Here is a 22,703-nt window from a genome sequence, read left to right as displayed (position 1 = left end):
CGCACCATCATCACACCTTTCATTGGACGCTCCTTAGCAGGGTCATGGACCAGGTCTAGCCACCGTGACAACCCCAGGACTAAGACTGAGAGGCCCGGTACTGAGTACCCCGCGGCCCTGCGTCTGGGGGCGCTCCACAAGCACAATGTTACACACACTCACGTCTCTACATGCACACTATATGTTACACACACTCTACGGTACACGCACACTATATGTTGCACACACGCTACGCTACACGCATACTATATGTTATTATTTTTATTTATTTATATAGCACCATTGATTCCATGGTGCTGTACATGAGAAGAGGTTACATACAAATTACAGATATCACTTACAGTAAGCAAACTAACAATTACAGACTGATACAGAGGGGTGACGACCCTGCCCTTGAGGGCTTACATTCTACAGGATGGTGGGGATGGAGACAATAGGTTGACGGTTGCAGGAGCTCCGGTGTTGGTGAGGCGGTAGATTCAGTAGTGGTGAGGAGGCAGCGGGGTCAGTGCAGGCTGTAGGCTTTCCTGAAGAGGTGGGTTTTCAGGTTCCGTCTGAAGGATCCGAATGTGGTTGATAGTCGGATGTGTTGGGACAAAGAATTCCAGAGGATGGGGGATATTCTGGAGAAGTCTTGGAGGCGGTTGGGTGAGGAGCGGATAAGTGTGGAGAGAAGGAGATCTTGGAAGGACCGGAGATTACGTGAGGCAAGATATCGGGAGATTAATTCAGAGATATATGGAGGAGACAGGTTATGGATGGCTTTGTAGGTCAGTATTAGTAATTTGAACTGGATACGCTGAGGGAATGGGAGCCAGTGAAGAGATGTTACACACACACTCTACGTTACACACACGCACAATGTTACACACACTCACGTCTCTACATGCACAATATATGTTACACACACACTCTACGCTACACGCACACTATGTTACACACACACTCTATGCCACACACACTATATGTACACACACTCTACGTTACACACACTCTACGTTACACACACACACGTCTCTACATCCACACACACGTTAAACACACTACGCTACATACATACTATATGTTACACACGCTACGCTACACACTGTTATGCTGTAAGAATCAGGCTGCACTCAGATGACACCCGAGTGCAGTCCTATTTAAGTGTGACGATTCAAAGACGGAACACGGAGAGTGGACCCTCTAGACCGCGACGACGAACCCCTCACAGACGAGCTGACCAGATAGACCGCCCCCTATACAGGGAGCGTTAGGGGCAGGCCCGTGAGGGACTATCGCCACGGAAGCTGGAGGACCAGGACGGGAGAGGACCAAGAAGAGGCGGAGATAGTAGGACCACAGGATAGGTGAGTACTGCAGAGAAACAGGACTGAAGGGAAAAACAGGACTGATGGGTAAAACAGGACTGATGGGTAAAACAGCAGCAGTACAGGGACTGGCGGAGGAACTGAGGAAAAGCAGAGGCTAGCAGGATACAGGAAAGACAGGATAAACCCAAAGTCAGAGGGAAAACGAACTTCACAGAGACTAAGAGCGGCCAGGAACACCTGAAGGAACAAATGATAACCAGGCACAGAGGGACGGCAGGAAGCAGTTTAAATACCTAAAGGCAAGGTAGCACTTCCAGGTAACAGACCTCCAGAACCATAGAGAGGACAATAAGGAGGACCGACTTCCGGGTACTAGTCCTCCAGGACCATAGAGGAGACGCAGAGGAGGAGCGACAGAAGATCAGAAGTGCACATGCGCAGCACTGAACCTGGTATGCGCGCACGCATGAGAAGCAGAGGCCTGGAGCGAGCGCGGAGGGAGAGACGCTGACTGGGAAGGCGGCAGCAGCGGTATGATAGTACCCCCGTCTTTACATCCCTCCTTCCTCTTTAGGCTAGAAAGAAACTTAGCTAAAATTCGAGGAGCCTGAATATTGTCCCGAGGCTCCCAGGATCTCTCCTCAGGACCGAAACCCTTCCAGTCGACCAAAAACAAAGTTCTACCTATAATTTTTTTCATGGCCAAAATGTCCTTAACCTCAAAAACATTGTCTGCGGAAACAGACGAAGGTGAAGAAAGAGTCGAGGTGTGAAACTGATTAAAAACTACAGGCTTAAGGAGAGATACATGAAAGGAATTAGGGATACGAAGAGAGGCAGGTAACTTAAGTTTGTAAGAAACGTTGTTAATACGTGCCAAAACCTCGAAAGGACCAATATAACGGGGACCAGTTTATGTGAAGGGATTTTAAGGTGAATAAATCTAGAAGAAAGCCAGACCTTATCCCCAGGATGGAACACAGGAGAATCGAGACGCCTTTTATCTGCATGCCTCTTCATCCTATGCTGAGCTAGTTCGAGAGCAGACTTGGTCTCCTGCCAAACCCTGGAGAATTCTCTAGACAGAAGATCTGCCGCCGGCACAGTAGAGACAGGAGGAACTGGTAGTGGAAGACCAGGGTGTTGTCCATAGATGACAAAAAATGGAGATTTGGTAGAAGCTTCGCTGGTGAGGTTATTATAAGAAAACTCGGCCCATGGTAGTAAGTCTGACCAATCATTTTGATGAGCGTTGGAGAAATGCCGGAGATAAGTAACCAGGATGTGATTGGTCGTTGGACTGTGGATGATAGGCCAAAGAAAAATCAAGCGAAATGTTCAGTGACTTACAGAGAGATCTCCAGAAACGAGCCGTGAACTGAACTCCCCGGGCAGAAACAATGTGCTGTGGAAGACCATGAATGCGAAAAATATGTTGAACAAAAATCTTTGCCAGTTCAGGAGCCGAAGGCAGACCAGGAAGAGCAATGAAATGTGCCATTTTAGAAAAACGGTCCACAACCACGAGGATGACGGTACAACCACAGGAACGAGGCAGATCAGTTAAGAAATCCATTGCAATATGTTGCCACGGAGCGGCAGGCACTGGAAAAGGAAGAAGAAGCCCAGAAGGAAGCCGCCTGGGTACTTTGTTCTTGGCACAGGAAGGACAAGAGACCACAAAAGCTTGGACATCCTTCAAAAGAGTCGGCCACCAGTAGTAACGAGATATTAGATCAAGGGTTTTCTTGAAACCGACATGTCCCACTAGCTTGGAAGCATGGCCCCAGACTAACACACGTCTCCTGTTCCTCTCAGAAACAAAAGTCTTACCTGGAGGTAAAGAGGTCATAGATACCGGAGCAAGTGTGATGATTCTAGCGGGGTCAATGATGTGCAAGGATTCCTCCTCAGTGTCCACCGACAAGAAGGACCTGGATAGAGCGTCAGCTTTGAAGTTCTTTTCTCCAGGCAGGAAGCGAAGTTCAAAGTCAAATCGGGCAAAGAACAAGGCCCACCTGGCCTGTCGTGGATTCAGTCGGTGCGCTGAACGGATGTATGCCAAATTCTTATGATCCGTAAAGATGACAAAGGGATGTAAGGCTCCTTCCAACAGATATCTCCACTCCTCTAAGGCCAATTTAATGGCCAAAAGTTTTCTGTCGCTAATGGAATAATTTATTTCAGAAGAAGAGAAACTCTTGGAGCAGAAACCACAGGGCACAAGACGACCAGTAGAAGACTTCTGAGAAAGCACAGCTCCGGCACCAACAGCAGAGGCGTCAACCTCTAGGAAGAATGGTTTATTAGCTTCAGGGCGATGGAGTAAAGGAGCGGAGGCGAATGCTTCTTTGAGAGAGTGGAAAGCTTTTTCAGCCTCTGCTGGCCAAAGACGAGGATTGGCACCCTTCTTTATCAAAGAGGAGATGGAAGCCGACAAGGAGGAGAAATGAGGAATAAATTGCCGATAGTAATTCGCGAATCCAAGAAAGCGCTGAATCGCCTTAACCCCAAGCCGAACATGGCCAGTTGAGTACGGCAGAAACTTTAGCCGGGTCCATACACAGACCAGAATCAGAGATGATGAAGCCCAGGAACGGCAGGGACGACTGTTCGAAGGCACACTTCTCAAGTTTAGCATACAGACGATTCTCCCTCAGACGGAGAAGAACTTGCCGCACATGTCTCCTATGAGAAAGCAGATCCGGTGAAAACACAAGGATGTCGTCCAAGTACACCACTACACAGGTGTAAAGTAGGTCCCGAAAAACATCATTCACCAACTCTTGAAAAACTGCAGGAGCATTACATAAGCCGAAAGGCATCACCAAATACTCATAATGACCGTCTCTGGTGTTAAACGCAGTCTTCCATTCATCTCCCGAACGAATTCGGATCAAGTTGTAAGCTCCTCTGAGATCCAGTTTAGTGAAGATTCGTGCTCCATGCAGACGATCAAAAAGTTCTGGGATGAGAGGAAGTGGATACTTGTTTTTAATGGTGATGTTATTGAGGCCACGGTAATCAATGCAGGGACGAAGGGAACCGTCCTTCTTCTTGACGAAGTAAAAAACAGCGCCTGCAGGTGAGGAGGATTTCCGTATAAAGCCTCTGGCCAGATTCTCTTGAACGTATTCAGACATGGCTAGAGTCTCAGAGGGTGACAGAGGATAAATACGACCTCTAGGAGTAGAGCCGGATACAAGATCTATCGGACAGTCGTAAGGGCGATGCGGAGGTAAGACCTCTGCTTCCTTTTTGTTGAAAACGTCCGAAAAAGAGTGATAAGCTGCGGGTAGATTCGCTAGTTCCGGAGCCGAGGGAGAGAGACTAGCAGGCTTGACGGGAAGCAGGCATCTGTTTTGACAAAACTGTCCCCAGGATTGGACGTCCCCAGTACGCCAATTCAGAGTAGGTTCATGGTTTCTTAGCCAGGGGAGTCCTAAAAGAAATGCATGGGATAAAGACGGTAAAACATAAAATGCCAACTTTTCTCGATGTAAAGCTCCAATTTGAATCTCAATCTCCTCTGTGACAGAAGAAACGACCTCCCGCAAAGGCTGACCGTCGACAGAAGCTATTTGCCTAGGAACCTCCAAGGATCTGACAGGAATCCCAAGCCTCTCGACCAGCTCAAGTTGAACAAAATTCCCAGCCGCACCAGAATCTACATAAGCCTAAAGAGAGAAGCGACTGGAACCCATGTGTAAAATGACAGGCTTCTGGGGACAAGAACGCAGAAGATGGGAAGCGCTGCCACAATAAAAGCATAAGCCCTGTGCAAGTCTCTCCTTTCGGCGTTGTTCAGCATGCTTGTCGCGATCAACCTGCATAGGCTCAGGGGAAGAAGAGGAAGAAGCTGCAGTGGTTTGGGAAAGAGAAGTACCATGTGTAACGGAGGATAAACGAGGAGGTCTCCTCTCTCTGACAACCTCACGAGAACGCTCCTGGAACTGCAAATCAATGCGATTCGCCAAAGAGATAAGTTCATCTAAAGCAGAAGAGTATCCTGCCCTGCCAGCTCATCCTTAATACGGGACGACAAACCTCGCCAAAATGCTCCCACCAAAGCCTCATTATTCCAACCTAAATCAGAGGACAGCGTCCGGAACGGATGGCATATTGAGCTACAGAAAGGGTCCCCTGACTAAGGTTGAAAAGAGACTCAGTAGTCGATACCAGACGACCAGGTTCATCAAACACCTTGCGGAAGGTGTCTAAAAAGAGAGTAAGTTGAGAAACCACAGGATCATCTCGCTCCCAAAGAGGGTTCACCCAAGCCAAAGCCTCGCCCTCCAAATGGGACACCACAAAAGACACCTTAGCATGGTCAGTTGGGTACAGTAGCGGGGATAATTCAAAGTGTAGTTGACACTGGTTGAGAAACCCGCGACATAATTTAGGATCCCCACCATACCGAGGTGGCCTGGCAAGACGGGGCGAGGGCTGTGGAGCGGACGCCAGTACAGGAGCAGAAGCGGCAGTCTGAAGAGAGAGAAGTCGATTATCGACAGAGGCCATAAAATTCAAAATATGGGACTGAGTGTCCCGTTGTTGACTTAACTCTTGCTGAAGAGACACCAACTGAGTAGCGTTACCAGGGTCGGTAGACTGTAACGTCGCGAGACGAGACTACATGTTCTTGAGTTACATCTGGTGACAATTTCATGTCAATAGCTCTTTTAAAAATATATTTACTTAAAAAATTGGTGCATGTTGTGGGTTCATAGCAACAGGTTCCAATGCAAATGCCACATCTGAAATCAGCTCCAAACCTTTTACCTGCTTAACTGATGAAAGAATAATAGCCCATGCACCACATTAAAGGGCTTTTGAGATACTGTAATTGTCCAATTACTTTTGGTCCCTTTAAAAGGATGCAGCTACATATTAAAGACCTGTAGTTCCTAAACCCTTACTCCAATTAGGATGTGAATACCCTCAAATTAAAATGGAGTCTGCACTTTAAGCCCATATTGATTATATATCTGTATCTTGAATATGTTTTGGTAAACAGATAAAATGCCCAAACTTTTATCACTGTCCAAACACATCTTGACTTACCTGTACATGCATAAATATCACAGCAAACTCGCTTGTGTTTAAAAGCTGCGCACTACCAGTCTGCCTCTATACAGTGATATGTCCCAGCTCAAAAACGGGAAGTCCCAAATAGCTGTCAAATACTGAGGCAGCAAAGAGCCTAACTTTAAGGCCATGTTCACACTTTGCGGTTTTTACCGCGGAACCGCGGCGATTTTGATGCTGCGGGTCCGCAGCAGTTTCCATAGCGTTTCCATTTACATGTAAACCCTATGGAAACCGCAAACTGCTGTGCACATGCTGCGGGAAAAACCGCGCAGAAACGCAGCGGTTTAAAACCCGCAGCATGTCACTTCTTTGTGCAGAATCGCTGCGATTCTGCACCCATAGGAATGCATTGAACCGCTTACTTCCCGCATGGGGCTGTGCCCACGTTGCGGGAAGTAAGCGGTTAAGGTGCGGGTGGTACCCGGGGTGGAGGAGAGGAGACTCTCCTCCAGGCCCTGGGAACCATATTTGGGGTAAAAAAAAGAATAAAAATAAAAAATCATGTTATACTCACCTCTCAGCGCTGCACGCGGCCGGCCGGTCAGAGTTGCTGTGCGAACAGGACCTGCGGTGACGTCGCGGTCACATGACCGTGATGACGCCCGGGTCACATGACCGTGACGTCACGAAGGTCCTTCTCGGCACAGCATCTTTGGAACCGGAGCGCCGCGTGCAGCGCCCAGGAGATCCGGACATCGGAGGGTGAGTATAACCAATTTTTATTATTTTTAACATTACTATTGATGCTGCATTTTGCTGCATATGCAGCATCAATAGTACAGGAGTAGTCCCGCAGCGGAAATCGCAAAACAAACCGCGATAAATCTGCAGGGATAACCGCAGCGGTTTTGCCCTGCAGATTTATCAATTCCGCTGCGGGAGAACCCGCAGAGGGACGCCACAAAGTGTGAACATGGCCTAAGACTTCAGCTTCTTTCTTAAAAGGGATAGAGGGATTATCACTAAATTAAACAGGAATGCTTTAATCTTCCTAATTACTTATACTAGAGAAAGTTGTTTTTTTCATCTCCTTTACAATCATAAAGTATTCACATCTCTGAAAAATGCAGAAAGAACCGGTAACATGTTTCAAGGCATAATCTACACACTCCATACATCGCTTCACGTACATGTACAGACAGACCTTTTGGCTTCGAACACAAATCAGAACTTAATGGGCATGAGCTCTGTATGAGAATTTGGAAATGATTGATGGATTCTTTGTTCAGTATCTTCCTCTGTGCGCGGTACAAGCGTCTCTCACTTTCTTGTGCATCTTACCTGTCTACAGAAACAGCCATTGATTTGGCTGCTGCAGGGAAAATGTATTGTCAGAATTAACATTTCTTGGAAATAACACCTGAACCTGCATCAATCAACATTTTGGATTTATTCACTAGAGAAATTTCGCAATAATCGGTAAATATAAGTTCTTGAATTTCTAGCTTATCTTTTGTTACAAACTCCTATTTAGACGTTTCTTACATTTTTTGGTATTGGAACAGTAAGATGACAATCACTATGGCTCCTATAGGAGTTGTCAGCTTGTTTTCCTAGACTTCTTCACAGCTAATTTACTTAAAGAAGCGCTCCCATTGCTCTAAGCCCCTTCACGACCTTTTCTGTTTTTGAGTTTCCAGGGTTTTTTTTGCTCCCCTTCTTTCCCAGAGCCATAACTATTTATTTTTCTGTCAATATGGCCATGCGAGGGCTTGTTTTTTTGCGGGACGAGTTTTACTTTTGAATGACACCATTGGTTTTGCCATATAGTGTACTTAAAAATGGGAAAAAATTCAAAGTGCTGTGAAATTGCAAAAAAACATGCAATTCCACAATTGTTTTTTTTTTTTTTTTTTTTTTTTACCATGTTCACTAAATTCTAAAACAGACCTGCCATTATGATTCTCCAGGTCATTACGCATTTGTGGATACCAAACATGCATAGGTTCTTTATTATTTAAGTGGTATAAAAAAATTTAAAAGTTTCTAAAAAGAAAAAAATTCGTCATTTTCTGAGACCCATAGCGTCTCTATTTTTCGTGATCTGGGGCCGGATGAGGGCTTATTTTTTGAGTGCCGAGCATGTTTTTATTGATACCATTTTGGTGTAGATATGATCTGTTGATCACCCTTTATTGCATTTTAATGCAACGTTGCAGTGACAAAAAAAACCTTAATTCTGGCGTTTTAATTTTTTTTTCTCATTGCGCCATTTACCGATTGGATTAATTCTTTTTATATATTGAGAGATCGGGCGATTCTGAAAGCGGCGATACCAAATATGTGTATTTTTTTATTGTTTTATTATGAATGGGGGGTGATTTGAACTTTTATATTTTTAAAAACATTTTTTTTCTTACTTTACACTCGCTTCAATAGCCTCCACGGGAGACTAGAAGTTGCAAGTTGCGATCACCCGATCGCTTGTGCTACACACAGCAGGGCTGCAGCCTTGCTTTATGTAGCTAAAATTATAATTTGCTATGAACCGCTGGGCGTCACTCATAGCTATCCAGCTATGACAACCACAGGGATCTGCAGCAGACCTCGATTTGTCATGCCAACCCATTGGCGACCCGTGGTAATGTGACACGAGCGCTGATGGGTGGGATTAGTGACACGTTTCCAGCGCTTGCATGTTAAATGCATCTGTCAGAGATTGACGGCGGCATTTAACATGTTAATAACTGCGGGTGGATCGCGATTCCACCTGCGGCTGTTAGGGGCACGTGTCAGCTGTTCAAATCAGCTGAAATGTGCCCGCAGCAAACAGGGGGAGCCCACCTTGGGCGTACCTATACGTCCAAGGTGGTAAAGGGGTTAATATACTGCAATAATCATATTATATAGCACTGTGTACTTACAATTGTTCATTTTGCCTTTCTAGCCAGTTAGTTAATTATTCTCTTTTCTCTGCTCTAGGTAGAAACAGGAAGTCTCTTGTCCCTACATTTATCATTCCCCTTTTCAACTCCTGACCCAGCTGTTCCCTTCTTCCCGACAGAGACTTTTGCAGGGACTTATGACTCATACAGGGAAAAATTACCTCCTGTTTCTACATAGAGCTTAGAAGGATTCAACTAGTCACGCGACGTCATAGACCTAATAGAAAAGAGAAGAATTAAGTGAGTAGAAAGGCAAAATGAGCAATTGTAAGAGCACAGTGCTATGATATGATAATTGCAATATATTAAGAGGATAAAAATTTTATGGGAGGAGGAGGAGAAGTACTTTTTTAAAAAACAATTCTCATCTGCTTTATACCTACAAAATAATATTTTCCATTCAGGATTAATAGAAAGCTGGTTAAGAGTCTTTGTCTAAATTATAATAATAGCCATGTTGACAGTTGAAAATATTAACTATAATTAAGAAATTCTAAAATCGAATAACAAAATTACAAAAATAGTGATTTATAAAAAATTGGACTCTTATTCGTAGCTTATGTTATTGTTTCCTATTACCCAATTTCCTTTATTTATTAACCGAATAATGTAGTTTATCAGCAAAACTGGTCATAACTAACAAACAGTTGGCAAAACCCTGTGGATAATGATGAGAATAACTGATCTGTTTGTGGACCTCTTGACTATCGCCTTAGGGATCTTGTGGAAAAAAATGTTGGACTTCAATGTCCTCAATTTTTTTTTCCCCACAGGGTGTTTTTTCTTATGTTCATGACTATGAGGAATATCAGGATAATAAGTTATCACTTTAATAATTGTAAGATCCAGCAAAACTCTATGGTTGTTGCATCTTCACTCTACCTTTTTCTGCTCTCATTGATGTGATACATAAATCCTTGTCAAGGATCCAACAAAACTGCAAAAATTACACCGTTATTTGGGATATCGACACCAAACAGTTCTTACTATAAAACTGACTGTAAACTGATGTGCTGCAGCCTAAACGGATGTACAGTATATCGTAAAGTTGTGTTGTTTTTTATTCTACAACTTGGTGATTGGGGAGGACAACAAGGACTTCCATTACTGTACATCAGGTGCACGCTCCTCTATGACACAAAAAGTATGTAGGTTAGCACAGACATAGCCATAATACCAGCAGAAGTGATGTATTATACGAAACCTATAAATGAAAGTGCCAGATGTGAGATGAGGTTTACACTGAGTGGAAAGATGCAGTACCTCTGAGACATGTAACTTTAACAGGATCCAGGGGACGTCTTTCAGGACCAGAGTCTCCTGTCTGCACTGACCTTTTCCTTTTCCCAAGGCCACATGAGTATTTAAGTTCATCAGTTGTGAAAACAAATCTTATGAGGTATCGGAGGAGCCGCCTTCCGTCTTTCTTGGAGGAGTTGACTGCCTCATCCCATTGTTTGCCGCTTATGTAGACAGGGTAGTTGTTCAGCAGCTGTTTGCTGCCCTGTGGAGCAAACGGAAACGGTAAGTGTTAGGTTTGAATACATGTATAATGGAACAAGGAGGTTTAACGTAAAGGGGTTATCGTGGACTGTGGATTTTTTGGGGCTACGGGGCTTGATATTTACCGGTAGGTAGTTATTAACTACCTTCTACCTCCTCCCAGCTCAGGAGGCGATTCTCCCTGTTCATGTGATCTCACGTCAACAGAGCAGCTCTTTTACTTCCGGTTTGCTCTTTTGATTATGTGCCACTGTTGACATCATTCCAACAGTCAACTACCCTGGAGCCGGCTGTCAATCAGCATGACACTGGCATTGAAACCATGTCAACAGAAGAGAGCAGAAAAGAAGCTGCTCTGTTGATGTGATGGTAAGTTAGCAACTACCTAGAAGTTCTTAGTCCTTAGCCAAAAAAAAACCAAAGTCCTGGATAACCCCTTAAATAAAAAATAAATATTCAATAATATAACCTTGATCTACAAACTTTGGTTCTTCAGCTGTCGGAAAGAATTTCCAGCATGCCCCTACAGCAACGCCATGCTGGGAGTTGTAGTTATGTAATTGCTGAAGTAGTTATCATGTGAATTGTAGCCTATTTAGGGTTTTTCAAGTATGTCACAAAAATGTATTTAATTGCATAGTAAGAAACTGGAAAATTAAAAATCCAAGAAAAGGTAAAGGTGGACACATCTGTTTGTAATAATTTGCTTGTGCCTTTTATCGAAAATTTTACAATATTTTATGCAAAATGCTTTCAGACCATTCCTAGTTCATACTCTGCAAATTATTAGGCCAACAATACAATCAATAAAAAACTATTGCATTTGATGAGCTAACTTTTTAAAATTTTCTTAGATATTTTTCAAAAGTTTAATTATTTTTCTTCTGTATGCCAACTATGCAGGGTATACCGTGATAACCTGGTTACAGATAGACACTTTCCACTAATTCTGAAAAAATGGCTTGTATGGTAACTGAGGGGTTCTAAAGAGCTCATGGATACCAGAGCGGTCCTGTAATAGGATATCACGGATGTCACAAGTCAGTTCACAACACGTCTTCTCTACTCAATATTCCACGATCAGTTTTGTGAGTGATATTACTTAAAAATGGAGGAGTTTAGGAACCAGAGAAACATTACAGACTGGGGTCACCGAGTGCAGAGGGCATAAAAGATACCAATGTTCTTCTGTCCTTCTGATCAAGGCCGGACTTTGACAAAGAAGCAGCCCTGCCACACAAGCCCCACCAGCCCACATACTATAAGACTCCTCACCCCGATCAGTGAATTTTGCTTTACTTTGTCATGCCCCTCACTCTCCTAAAAGATATTTGAAGAGCCACATGCGAATGGCGCCACAGTGCGTATGATAGACCACAGATGCATTTTCATGGTGCTCTACAGAGCTTCGATTTTCAGGATAGTAGGGGTCACAACAGTCAGATCGCCAGCAATTGGAAAGTTCTCCCCTATCCAGAGTAGAGAGGGTTACTTGGGATAATCCATTTAAACAGCTTTTCCAAGATTTTATTTGGCCATAGTAATATTGAAAATACTAAACCAATATTGACCCCCCAAAGTCCAATGTCGCCTCTTCAACAGGACAGGAGAAGTGGTACTGTGCAGTCTACACAGGGCTGGCTCCAGGTTTTTGTGGGCCCTGGGTCAAAGTCACAGTTGGCCCCTTTTACACATACCACAATTCATAATGCACAGATACAGCAGAGAAATATAGGTATAGTACAATGCCAAAGATTCCACTTGTTACATTATATGAATGATATCTATTGTACAATCTACAATAGGTCATAAATTAGACAGTATAATCCTCCATACAGTATTATGGGCACCACATAGTGCGCCATACAGTATTATGTGTACCACATTGTCCTCCGTACAGTATTATGGGCTCCATATAGTCCTCTATACAGTATCATGGGCACCACATAGTCCTCCATACAGAATAATGAGCCCCGTATAATGCTCCATACAGAATAATAAGCCTTATATATTACTCCATACAGAATGGGCCCTATATAATGCTCCATACAGAATGAGCCCCATATATTGCTCCATACTGTATTGTGGGCACCACATTGCGCTTCATACAGAATAATAAGCCTTATATATTACTCCATACAGAATGGGCCCCATATAATGCTCCATACAGAATAATGAGCCCCATATATTGCTCCATACAGTATAATGAGCCCCATATATTGCTCCATACAGAATAATGAGCCCTGTTGTGGATTCTGTTTGTGGGCTCCCTCTGGTGGTTACTGCTGGTACTGGGTGACTTTGGTGGGTTGCGGCCTTTGGTTTCCACCTGTCCATCAGAGGCTGGGTGTTTCCTATTTTACCTGGCCTTTCTGTCATTTCCTTGCCGGCTATCAATGTATTCAGATGTGCTCTGTTTTGTTCCTGCCTACCTGCTCCCAGATCTTTCAGGATAAGCTAAGTGCTGATTTTCAGTTGTTTGGTTTTTTGTCCAGCTTGCTTATTATGTCTCTATGCTAGCTGGTAGCTCTAGTGGACTGAGGTTCTCCCCATGTGCCATGAGTTGGCACATGGGTTCTTGTAATCTCAGGATGGTTTTTTGATTAGGGTTTTTTGCTGACCGCTCAGCCCCCTTTTGTATCGTTCTGCTTTCTAGTTTACAGCGGGCCTCTATTTGCTAAACCTATATATATCATCTCTATGTGTGTGCCTTCCTCTCATTTCACCGTCAATACATGTGGGGGGCAACTATACCTTTTGGGGTTCGTTCCTCTGGAGGCAAGTGAGGTCTTTATTTTCTCTGCAGTACTAGTTAGCTCTTAGGCTGGTGCGTGGCGTCTAGAACCAACGTAGGCACGCTCCCTGGCTATCTCTAGTTGCGTTTGTCAGGCGTAGGGCAGCGGTCAGCCCAGGTTCCATCACCCTAGAGCTCGTCCGTTATATATTTGTACCTTGCTTGTCCTGTGCTATCCCTAGCCATTGGGATTCATGACAGTATAGCCGGCCAACAAAGTGTTAATTGTTTGGGCTGAAGCAGGAGAATAAGAAGTGTTTAAGGGATTTTTTTTTTTTTTCCTTCAGAGATTTGCTGCCTAGCCCTTAATTGCTGGCTAGCTGCTTCTTACCTCCTCTTAACCCTTGAATGGCTCTGATCTTAGCTGTTTAACATGGATGTCCAGAGTTTGGCTTCCAGCCTGAGTAATCTCGCGGCAAAAGTTCAAAACATACAGGATTTTGTTGTTCACACTCCCATGTCTGAACCTAGAATTCCTATTCCAGAGTTCTTCTCTGGAGATAGATCTACCTTCCTGAATTTCAGGAACAATTGTAAATTGTTTCTTTCTTTAAAATCTCGCTCCTCTGGAGACCCTGCTCAACACGTCAGGATTGTAATATCTTTCCTGCGGGGCGACCCTCAGAATTGGGCATTTGCATTGGCACCAGGGGATCCTGCATTGCTCAGTGTGGATGCGTTTTTTCTGGCATTGGGATTGCTCTATGAGGAACCCAACCTGGAGATTCAGGCTGAAAAGGCTTTGTTAGCCCTCTCTCAGGGGCATGATGAAGCGGAAATATATTGTCAAAAATTTCGGAAATGGTCGGTGCTTACTCAGTGGAATGAGTGCGCCCTGGCTGCAAACTTCAGAAATGGTCTTTCTGAGGCCATTAAGGATATTATGGTGGGGTTCCCTACGCCTACAGGTCTGAATGAGTCTATGGCTATGGCCATACAGATTGATCGGCGTTTGCGGGAGCGCAAACCCGTGCACCAGTTGGCGGTGTCTTCTGAACAGGCACCTGAGACTATGCAATGTGATAGAATTCAGTCCAGAAGTGAACGGCAAAATTATAGGCGGAAAAATGGATCGTGTTTTTATTGTGGTGATTCAGCTCATGTTATATCAGCATGCTCTAAACGCACAAAAAAGCTTGATAAATCTTTTGCCATTGGTACTCTGCAGCCTAAGTTCATTTTGTCTGTGACTCTGATTTTTTCACTGTCTTCCATTTCCGTTGATGCCTATGTGGATTCGGGCGCTGCCCTGAGTCTTATGGATTGGTCATTTGCTAAACGCTGCGGTTTTAGTCTGGAGCCTCTGGAAGTTCCTATTCCTCTGAAGGGAATTGACTCTACACCATTGGCTATGAATAAACCGCAGTATTGGACACAAGTGACCATGCGCATGACTCCCGTTCATCAGGAGGTGATTCGCTTCCTTGTACTGTATAATTTACATGATGTACTAGTGCTGGGGCTGCCATGGTTACAAACTCATAATCCTGTCCTGGACTGGAAAACAATGTCTGTGTTAAGCTGGGGATGTCAGGGGGTTCATGATCATGCACCTCCGATTTCAATCGCTTCATCTACTCCTTCTGAGATCCCTGAGTTTTTGTCTGACTATAGGGATGTTTTTGAGGAGCCTAAGCTCAATTCGCTCCCTCCTCATAGAGATTGTGACTGTGCTATAGAATTGATTCCTGGCAGTAAGTTCCCTAAGGGTCGTTTATTTAATCTGTCACTGCCAGAGCATACTGCTATGCGGAATTATATTAAGGAGTCCTTGGAAAAGGGACATATTCGTCCATCTTCGTCCCCTCTGGGAGCAGGTTTTTTTTTCGTGGCAAAAAAAGATGGTTCCCTGAGGCCTTGTATAGATTATCGCCTTCTGAATAAGATTATAGTCAAATATCAGTATCCATTGCCATTATTGACTGACTTGTTTGCTCGCATTAAGGGGGCTAGGTGGTTCACTAAGATAGATCTTCGCGGTGCGTATAATCTGGTGCGGATAAAACAAGGTGATGAGTGGAAAACCGCATTTAATACGCCTGAGGGCCATTTTGAGTATTTGGTAATGCCTTTTGGACTCTCCAATGCTCCGTCAGTCTTTCAGTCCTTTATGCACAATATTTTCCGTGAATATCTGGATAAGTTTATGATTGTGTATTTGGATGATATTTTGGTGTTTTCTGATGACTGGGAGTCTCATGTTCTACAGGTCAGGAAGGTGTTTCAGGTTCTGCGGGCCAATTCTCTGTTTGTGAAGGGCTCAAAGTGTCTCTTTGGAGTCCAGAAGATTTCTTTTTTGGGGTACATTTTTTCTCCTTCTACTATTGAGATGGATCCCGTCAAGGTTCAGGCAATTTGTGACTGGACACAACCTACATCTGTTAAGAGCCTACAGAAGTTCTTGGGGTTTGCTAATTTTTATCGTCGGTTCATTGCAAATTTTTCCAGTATTGTTAAACCTTTGACTGATTTGACTAAAAAGGGTGCTGATGTTGCTAATTGGTCTCCTGCGGCTGTGGGGGCCTTTCAGGAATTTAAGCGCCGGTTTTCTTCTGCTCCTGTGTTGTGTCAACCAGATGTTTCACTTCCTTTTCAGGTTGAGGTTGATGCTTCCGAGATTGGAGCGGGGGCGGTTTTGTCACAGAGAAGTTCTGATGGCTCGGTGATGAAGCCATGTGCATTCTTCTCTAGAAAATTCTCGCCCGCCGAGCGCAATTATGATGTGGGTAATCGGGAGCTTTTGGCCATGAAGTGGGCATTTGAGGAGTGGCGTCATTGGCTTGAGGGTGCTAAACATCGTGTGGTGGTCTTGACTGATCACAAGAATCTCATTTACCTTGAGTCTGCCAGGCGTTTGAATCCTAGACAGGCTCGTTGGTCGTTGTTTTTTTCTCGTTTCAATTTCGTGGTTTCATACCTGCCAGGTTCAAAGAATGTGAAGGCAGATGCTCTTTCCAGGAGTTTTGTGCCTGACTCTCCTGGAGATTCTGGGCCCACTGGTATCCTTAGGGATGGGGTAATATTGTCCGCCGTATCCCCAGACTTGCGACGTGCATTGCAGGAGTTTCAGGTGGATAAACCGGATCGTTGTCCACCAGAAAGACTGTTTGTTCCGGATGATTGGACCAGTAGAGTCATCTCCGAGGTCCATTCTTCTGTGTTGGCTGGTCATCCTGGAATATTTGGTACTAGAGACTTGGTGGCCAGGTCTTTTTGGTGGCCTTCCTTGTCTAGGGATGTGCGTACCTTTGTGCAGTCTTGTGAAGTGTGTGCTCGAGCTAAGCCTTGCTGTTCTCGGGCCAGTGGGTTGTTGTTATCCTTGCCCATCCCGAAGAGGCCTTGGACGCACATTTCCATGGATTTTATTTCTGATCTCCCGGTTTCACAGAAAATGTCCGTTATCTGGGTTGTGTGTGACCGCTTTTCTAAGATGGTTCATTTGGTGCCCTTGCCTAAGTTGCCTTCCTCCTCTGAGTTGGTCCCTTTATTTTTTCAGAACGTGGTTCGTTTGCATGGGATTCCGGAGAATATCGTTTCTGACAGGGGATCCCAGTTTGTGTCTAGATTTTGGCGGACATTTTGTGCCAAGATGGGCATTGATTTGTCTTTCTCATCTGCATTCCATCCTCAGACGAATGGCCAGACGGAGCGAACTAATCAGACCTTGGAAACTTATTTGAGGTGTTTTGTTTCTGCTGACCAAGATGACTGGGTTGCTTTTTTGCCACTGGCCGAATTTGCTCTTAATAATCGGGCTAGTTCTGCCACGTTGGTCTCTCCTTTTTTTTGTAATTCGGGGTTTCATCCTCGTTTTTCCTCTGGTCAGGTGGAGTCTTCGGATTGTCCTGGAGTGGACGTGGTGGTGGGCAGGCTACATCAAATTTGGAATCAGGTGGTGGACAATTTGAAGTTATCTCAGGAGAAGACTCAGCAGTTTGCTAATCGCCGTCGCCGCGTGGGTCCCCGACTTCTTGTTGGGGATTTGGTGTGGTTGTCTTCTCGTTTTGTCCCTATGAAGGTCTCTTCTCCTAAGTTCAAGCCTCGGTTCATCGGTCCTTATAGGATCTCGGAGATTCTTAACCCTGTATCTTTTCGTTTGGATCTCCCTGCATCGTTTGCTATTCATAATGTGATCCATCGGTCGTTGTTGCGGAGGTATGAGGTGCCCGTTGTTCCTTCGGTTGAGACTCCTGCTCCGGTGCTGGTGGAGGGAGAATTGGAGTATGTTGTTGAGAAGATCTTGGATTCTCGTGTTTCCAGACGCAAACTCCAGTATTTGGTTAAGTGGAAGGGTTATGGTCAGGAGGATAATTCCTGGGTGGTCGCCTCCGATGTTCATGCGACTGATTTGGTCCGCGCCTTCCATAGAGCTCACCCTGATCGCCCTGGGGGTTCTCGTGAGGGTTCGGTGACCCCTCCTCAAGGGGGGGTACTGTTGTGGATTCTGTTTGTGGGCTCCCTCTGGTGGTTACTGCTGGTACTGGGTGACTTTGGTGGGTTGCGGCCTTTGGTTTCCACCTGTCCATCAGAGGCTGGGTGTTTCCTATTTTACCTGGCCTTTCTGTCATTTCCTTGCCGGCTATCAATGTATTCAGATGTGCTCTGTTTTGTTCCTGCCTACCTGCTCCCAGATCTTTCAGGATAAGCTAAGTGCTGATTTTCAGTTGTTTGGTTTTTTGTCCAGCTTGCTTATTATGTCTCTATGCTAGCTGGTAGCTCTAGTGGACTGAGGTTCTCCCCATGTGCCATGAGTTGGCACATGGGTTCTTGTAATCTCAGGATGGTTTTTTGATTAGGGTTTTTTGCTGACCGCTCAGCCCCCTTTTGTATCGTTCTGCTTTCTAGTTTACAGCGGGCCTCTATTTGCTAAACCTATATATATCATCTCTATGTGTGTGCCTTCCTCTCATTTCACCGTCAATACATGTGGGGGGCAACTATACCTTTTGGGGTTCGTTCCTCTGGAGGCAAGTGAGGTCTTTATTTTCTCTGCAGTACTAGTTAGCTCTTAGGCTGGTGCGTGGTGTCTAGAACCAACGTAGGCACGCTCCCTGGCTATCTCTAGTTGCGTTTGTCAGGCGTAGGGCAGCGGTCAGCCCAGGTTCCATCACCCTAGAGCTCGTCCGTTATATATTTGTACCTTGCTTGTCCTGTGCTATCCCTAGCCATTGGGATTCATGACAGAGCTCCATATATTGCTCCATACAGAATAATAAGCCATATATATTGCTCCATACAGTATTATGGGCACCACATAGTCCTCCATACAGTATTGTGGGCACCACATAGTGCTTCATACAAAATAACATGCCCCATATATTGCTCCATACAGTATAATGAGCCCCATATATTGCTCCATACAGAATAATGAGCCCCACATATTGCTCCATACAGAATAATAAGCCCTACATAATGCTTCATACAGTATTATGGGTACCCCTTAATGCTCCATGCAGTATAATGAGCCCCATATATTGATCCATACAGAATAATGAGCCCCATATATTGCTCCATACAGAATAATAAGCCATATATATTGCTCCATACAGTATTATGGGCACCACATAGTCCTCCATACAGTATTGTGGGCACCACATAGTGCTCCGTACAAAATAACATGCCCCATATATTGCTCCATACAGTATAATGAGCCCCATATATTGCTCCATACAGAATAATGAGCCCCACATATTGCTACATACAGAATAATAAGCCCTACATAATGCTTCATACAGTATTATGGGTACCCCTTAATGCTCCATGCAGTATAATGAGCCCCATATATTGCTCCATACAGAATAATGAGCCCCATATATTGCTCCATACAGAATAATAAGAATAATAAGCCACATATTGCTCCATACAGTATTATGGGCACCACATAGTCCTCCATACAGTATTTTGGGCACCATGTAGCACTCCATACAGAATAACATGCCCCATATATTGCTCCATACAGTACAATGAGCCCCATATATTGCTCTATACAGAATGAGCCCTGTTGTGAATTCTGTTGTGGGTTCTGCTCTTGGGCTCCCTCCGGTGGTTATAAGTGGTAGTGCTGCTGTTTGTCCTTCACAGCAGTCATCAGGTGCTTCCACTTTGGACGGGGCTATTTAGTCTAGCTTCACCCTTTAGTGAGTGCCAGTTGTCCATTGTTTTTCTGGAGGATTCACATCTCTGCTTGGTTTCTCCTGCTGGATTGTCCAAATCATCAAAGATAAGCCCTGGCTTTGTTTTTGCAGTCCACATGCGGTGGACTTTATAGTTCAGTGAATTGCTATGTTTTTTCTTGTCCAGCTTTGTCTGTGTAAGGATTTATTCAGCCAAGCTGGAAGCTCTGGAGTCGCAGAGTTACCCTCCATGCCTTTAGTTAGGTGTGGAGATTTTTGTATTCTCTGGTGGATTTTTGTAGTATTTTAATACTGACCGCACAGTACTCTGTCCTGTCTTTTCTTTCTAGGTAGCGTGGCCTCCTTTGCTAAATTCTGTTTTCAGTCTGCGTTTGTAATTTCCCTCTCCTCTCACAGTCAATATTTGTGGGGGGCTGTCTTTCCTTTGGGGATTTTCTCTGAGGCAAGATAGTTTTCCTGTTTCTTTCTTTAGGGGTAATTAGTCCTCCGGCTGTGTCGAGGGAGTGACAGGAACATCCCACGGCTACTTATAGTTGCGGTGTTAAGTTCAGGGTCTGCGGTCAGTATAGAGGCCACCTACTCCAGAGCTCGTCCATGCTGCTCCTGGGCCACCAGATTAGAACAGTACAACTGGCCAACAATGAGTTAACCGCATCTCAAGAGAAGGGAAAGAAAGTGCTGAGCCATTTTTTTTCTGTAGTCTGTTGTGTTTTTTTTTTCCCTCTTCACCTCTGGGTGGCTCAAGAGTTAGGCGCTGACATGGATGTTCAGGGACTTGCTTCTCAGGTGGATCAACTTGCTGCTAGAGTACAGGGTATTTCTGATTATATCGTGCAGACTCCTGTTTTAGAGCCTAGAATTCCTACCCCCGATCTGTTTTTTGGGGACAGGTCCAAATTTTTGAGCTTTAAAAATAACTGTAAACTGTTTTTTGCTCTGAAGCCCCGTTCCTCTGGTGATCCCATCCAGCAGGTAAAAATTGTCATTTCTCTGTTGCGTGGCGACCCTCATGATTGGGCATTTGCCCTGGAACCTGGGAATCCGGCCTTGCTTAATGTAGACACCTTTTTTCAGGCGCTTGGGTTATTGTATGATGAACCTAATTCTGTGGATCATGCTGAGAAAACCTTGTTGGCCCTGTGTCAGGGTCAAGAAGCGGCAGAATCATATTGCCAGAAATTTAGAAAATGGTCTGTGCTTACTAAGTGGAATGAGGATGCTTTGGCGGCAATTTTCAGAAAGGGTCTTTCTGAATCTGTTAAAGATGTTATGGTGGGGTTCCCCACGCCTGCTGGTCTGAGTGATTCTATGTCTCTGGCCATTCAGATTGATCGGCGCTTGCGTGAGCGCAGAGTTGTGCACACTATGGCATTGTCTTCCGAGCGGAGTTCTGAGCCAATGCAGTGTGATAGGATTGTGTCTAGAGCTGAACGCCAAGGATTCAGACATCAGAATAGGTTGTGCTTTTACTGCGGCGATTCTGCTCATGTTATTTCTGATTGCCCTAAGCGTGCCAAGATAATCGCTAATTCCGTTACCATCAGTACTGTACAACCTAAATTTCTGTTATCTGTGACCCTGATCTGCTCATTATCGTCATTCTCTGTCATGGCATTTGTGGATTCAGGCGCCGCTTTAAATTTGATGGACTTAGAATTTGCCAGACGTTGTGGTTTTCCCTTACAGCCTTTGCGGAGTCCTATTCCTTTGAGGGGTATTGATGCTACACCATTGGCTAAAAATAAACCTCAGTTTTGGACACAGTTAACCATGTGCATGGAGCCAGCCCATCAGGAAGATTGTCGTTTCCTGGTGTTGCATAATTTGCATGATGCTATTGTGCTGGGGTTTCCATGGTTACAGGTACATAATCGGGTGTTGGATTGGAAATCTATGTCTGTGACTAGTTGGGATTGTCAGGGGGTTCATGATGACGTTCCTCTGATGTCAATTTCCTCCTCCCCCTCTTCTGAAATTCCTGAGTTTCTGTCAGATTTCCAGGATGTTTCCGATGAGCCCAAGTCCAGTTCCCTTCCACCGCATAGGGACTGTGATTGTGCTATTGACTTGATTCCAGGCTCTAAGTTTCCTAAGGGCCGACTTTTCAACCTGTCTGTGCCTGAACATGCCGCCATGCGGAGCTATGTAAAGGAGTCTTTGGAGAAGGGGCATATTCGGCCATCTTCTTCTCCATTGGGAGCAGGTTTTTTTTTTGTTGCCATGAAGGATGGCTCCTTGAGACCCTGTATTGATTATCGCCTCTTGAATAAGATCACGGTCAAATTCCAATACCCTTTGCCTTTGCTTTGTGATTTGTTTGCCAGGATTAAGGGGGCTAGTTGGTTTACTAAGATTGACCTTCGAGGGGCATATAATCTTGTTCGTATTAAGCAGGGTGACGAATGGAAAGCTGCGTTTAATACGCCCGAGGGCCATTTTGAATATCTTGAGATGCCATTCGGACTCTCTAATGCCCCATCTGTGTTTCAGTCCTTCATGCATGATATTTTTCGGAATTATCTTGATAGATTCATGATTGTATATTTGGATGATATTTTGATTTTTTCAGATGATTGGGAGTCTCATGTGAAACAAGTCAGGATGGTATTTCAGGTCCTTCGTGATAATGCCTTGTTTGTGAAGGGGTCTAAGTGCCTCTTTGGAGTACAGAAGGTTTCTTTTTTGGGCTTCATTTTTTCTCTATCATCTATAGAAATGGATCCGGTTAAGGTTCAGGCCATTCATGATTGGATCCAGCCCACATCCGTGAAGAGCCTTCAGAAATTTTTGGGCTTTGCTAATTTTTATCGCCGTTTCATTGCCAACTTCTCCAGTGTGGTTAAACCCCTGACCGATTTGACGAGGAATGGCGCTGATGTAGCTAATTGGTCCTCTGAGGCTGTTTCTGCCTTTCAGGAGCTTAAGCGCCGATTTACTTCTGCCCCTGTGTTGCGTCAGCCGGATGTTTCTCTTCCTTTTCAGG

At 44.6% G+C, this 22,703-nt stretch overlaps 1 protein-coding gene across 2 annotated transcripts in view; it reads right to left on the bottom strand.

Moving 5' to 3' along the window:
* BEND4 (BEN domain containing 4) overlaps nt 1-22,703 on the bottom strand; it is a 209,763-nt gene that overhangs the window by 52,982 nt on the left and 134,078 nt on the right. The window contains exon 5 of one of the 2 annotated variants that reach the window (XM_077279839.1): nt 10,624-10,793. In XM_077279839.1, the coding sequence (XP_077135954.1) occupies nt 10,624-10,793 (170 nt within the window). Of the gene's footprint in view, nt 1-10,552; nt 10,794-22,703 lie in introns of both variants that reach the window. The other variant, XM_077279838.1, reaches the window with a different exon arrangement.

The sequence above is a fragment of the Ranitomeya variabilis genome, chromosome 1 (genome assembly GCF_051348905.1).
Source record: "Ranitomeya variabilis isolate aRanVar5 chromosome 1, aRanVar5.hap1, whole genome shotgun sequence".
Taxonomy (NCBI): domain Eukaryota; kingdom Metazoa; phylum Chordata; class Amphibia; order Anura; family Dendrobatidae; genus Ranitomeya; species Ranitomeya variabilis.
The sequence above is the reverse complement of the archived record's forward strand: the minus strand, read 5'-3'. Positions and strand labels throughout refer to the sequence as shown.